At 56.1% G+C, this 1,758-nt stretch overlaps 1 protein-coding gene and 1 pseudogene across 1 annotated transcript; both read right to left on the reverse strand.

Annotated features, from left to right (window-relative positions):
• Positions 1 to 331: 331 nt before the first annotated feature.
• TraAM80_09617 (oxidoreductase) lies at positions 332 to 1,291 on the reverse strand (the record flags this gene model as incomplete). The annotated part of the gene is made up of 1 exon (XM_029386288.1): positions 332 to 1,291. The coding sequence occupies one exon, from the start codon at positions 1,289 to 1,291 to the stop codon at positions 332 to 334; it is 960 nt and encodes a 319-aa protein (XP_029233854.1).
• Positions 1,292 to 1,526: 235 nt separating this feature from the next.
• On the reverse strand, positions 1,527 to 1,752 carry TraAM80_09618 (trans-sialidase; annotated as a pseudogene).
• Positions 1,753 to 1,758: the final 6 nt, after the last annotated feature.

A 1,758-nucleotide genomic window follows, 5' to 3' on the forward strand; every position in this document is an offset into this window, starting at 1 on the left:
AGCCTCAACGGAGAGCAGCGTGAACAAAAACACTGCGTGGCGCAAATCAACACGCACCACAACGCGACACGTAAAACAAAAGCCAAAAGTGACAATAATCCAGGGAACAGGCAAAACAAAATCAACGAAGACAAAAAAAAAAAAACAGAAAAAACGGGGACCGAGAGTGAAAACGAAAAATGGTACTCTCCGAATCGCCCAGCGGTGAGGCACAAAGGAGGCGCTGCAGTTGCAGTTATTTATTTACTTTTTGCCGCGCCCCGCGGCGTCCCCGCGTAGTAGACCACGCCGCCCCCAAGAAGGAGAAGAAAACGCCCGTCACCCGCACACCTTACGGCATGGACTTCCGGTACGCGTACGTCTGCGCAAAGCGTTTCTGCAGCCAATCCGAGGCCTTGACAGGCGGGTATCTGGCGGGGTTCTCCGCGGAGCAGCAGTTCGCAAGACATGCGATCACTGCATTGGGGTTGGGCTCGCAGAAGAACGGCATGGAGATGCGGTCGGTGCCGGGGTTCACGACACGGTGCAGGGTGGAGCGGTAGCGGTTGTTGCTCCACATCTGCATCATGTCCCCAACGTTCACGACGAAACTTCCCTCCACCGGCGGGGCATCAATCCACTCACCGGACAAACCACGCACCTGCAGGCCCCCATTCTTGTCCTGGTAGAGCAGTGTCAGGATGCCGTAGTCCGTGTGCTCGCCGCACACCAGCCGTTCGCCTTTCCCTTCGTCAAGCGCAGGGTAATGAATCATGCGGAACACGCTCAGTGGCTCCACAAAGTGAGGGGTGAAAAAATCCTCTTCGATGCCAATAGCCGCTGCAAGGGCACGCAGGAGGACGAGGGCAAACTGCTGCATCTCACTGTAGTGCCTCTCCATCAATTCACTCCAGCCCTTGATCTGTGTGGGGTGCCGATTCGGCCCGCGCAGCGGCATTCCCGCAACAACATCAGGGTGATCCTCCGGCAGGTGACAGCCCATGTCAAACGTCTCCTTGTAATCCTGCGGCGCCGAAGGATCCAACTGCTCCGCAAGCACCTCGCCATAACCGCGGTGGTGCCGGCTCTTCTTGATATCGATCTGACACTTTTCCTCCAGTGGGAGTGAGAAGAAGCTGTTCGCCATCTGCGTGAGTTGCTCAAACCGCTCACGTGGAATGGGGTGCCCGACAACGTAGAAGAAACCCCAGGTGCGGCACGCCTCGTCAATCTGCCTCGCTACCTCAGTCACGCCCCCTCCGTCCCCAAAAAGAGGGGAGACATCAATGATGGGAAGAGCCGCCGTTGTCATAGGTCTAGCTTGATCAAAGCGTCTGTTTATGGTGGCCTGCGTCGCCGCGGTAGCTGTGGCTCGACTGTCTTGCGCACGCGCCTCTGTTTGTGGGTGCAAGTGCCCAGGGTGGGACGGGAAGAGGAAGCAAAAAGAAAAAAAACATCAGAAAGGCAGCCACACGTAGGCACACACACTCATATTCACACGCACACATCAGCAGCCTCCAGGCTGAGTGCAGTCAACCAAATACAATCACAACAAAAATAAAAACACACCCCGTACAGTGAAGCCGAAGCGTGGGCACGTCCACCGAGCAGTGGGGGCAACCAGCACGCACACACTCCCTCGTTTCCCGTACAGCCCAATCCAGGAAGGAGGAGGGCGAAAGAGACCGCCCACCGAAAGCAATGAAAACTAACACAATTGAAATGATTAAAACAGTTACGGTGCTCTACCCATGCAGCGAAGCAGAACGGTAGACGGCC

Source organism: Trypanosoma rangeli (genome assembly GCF_003719475.1).
Source record: "Trypanosoma rangeli strain AM80 chromosome Unknown Tra_15.4_contig_00632, whole genome shotgun sequence".
Classification (NCBI taxonomy): Eukaryota; Euglenozoa; class Kinetoplastea; order Trypanosomatida; family Trypanosomatidae; genus Trypanosoma; species Trypanosoma rangeli.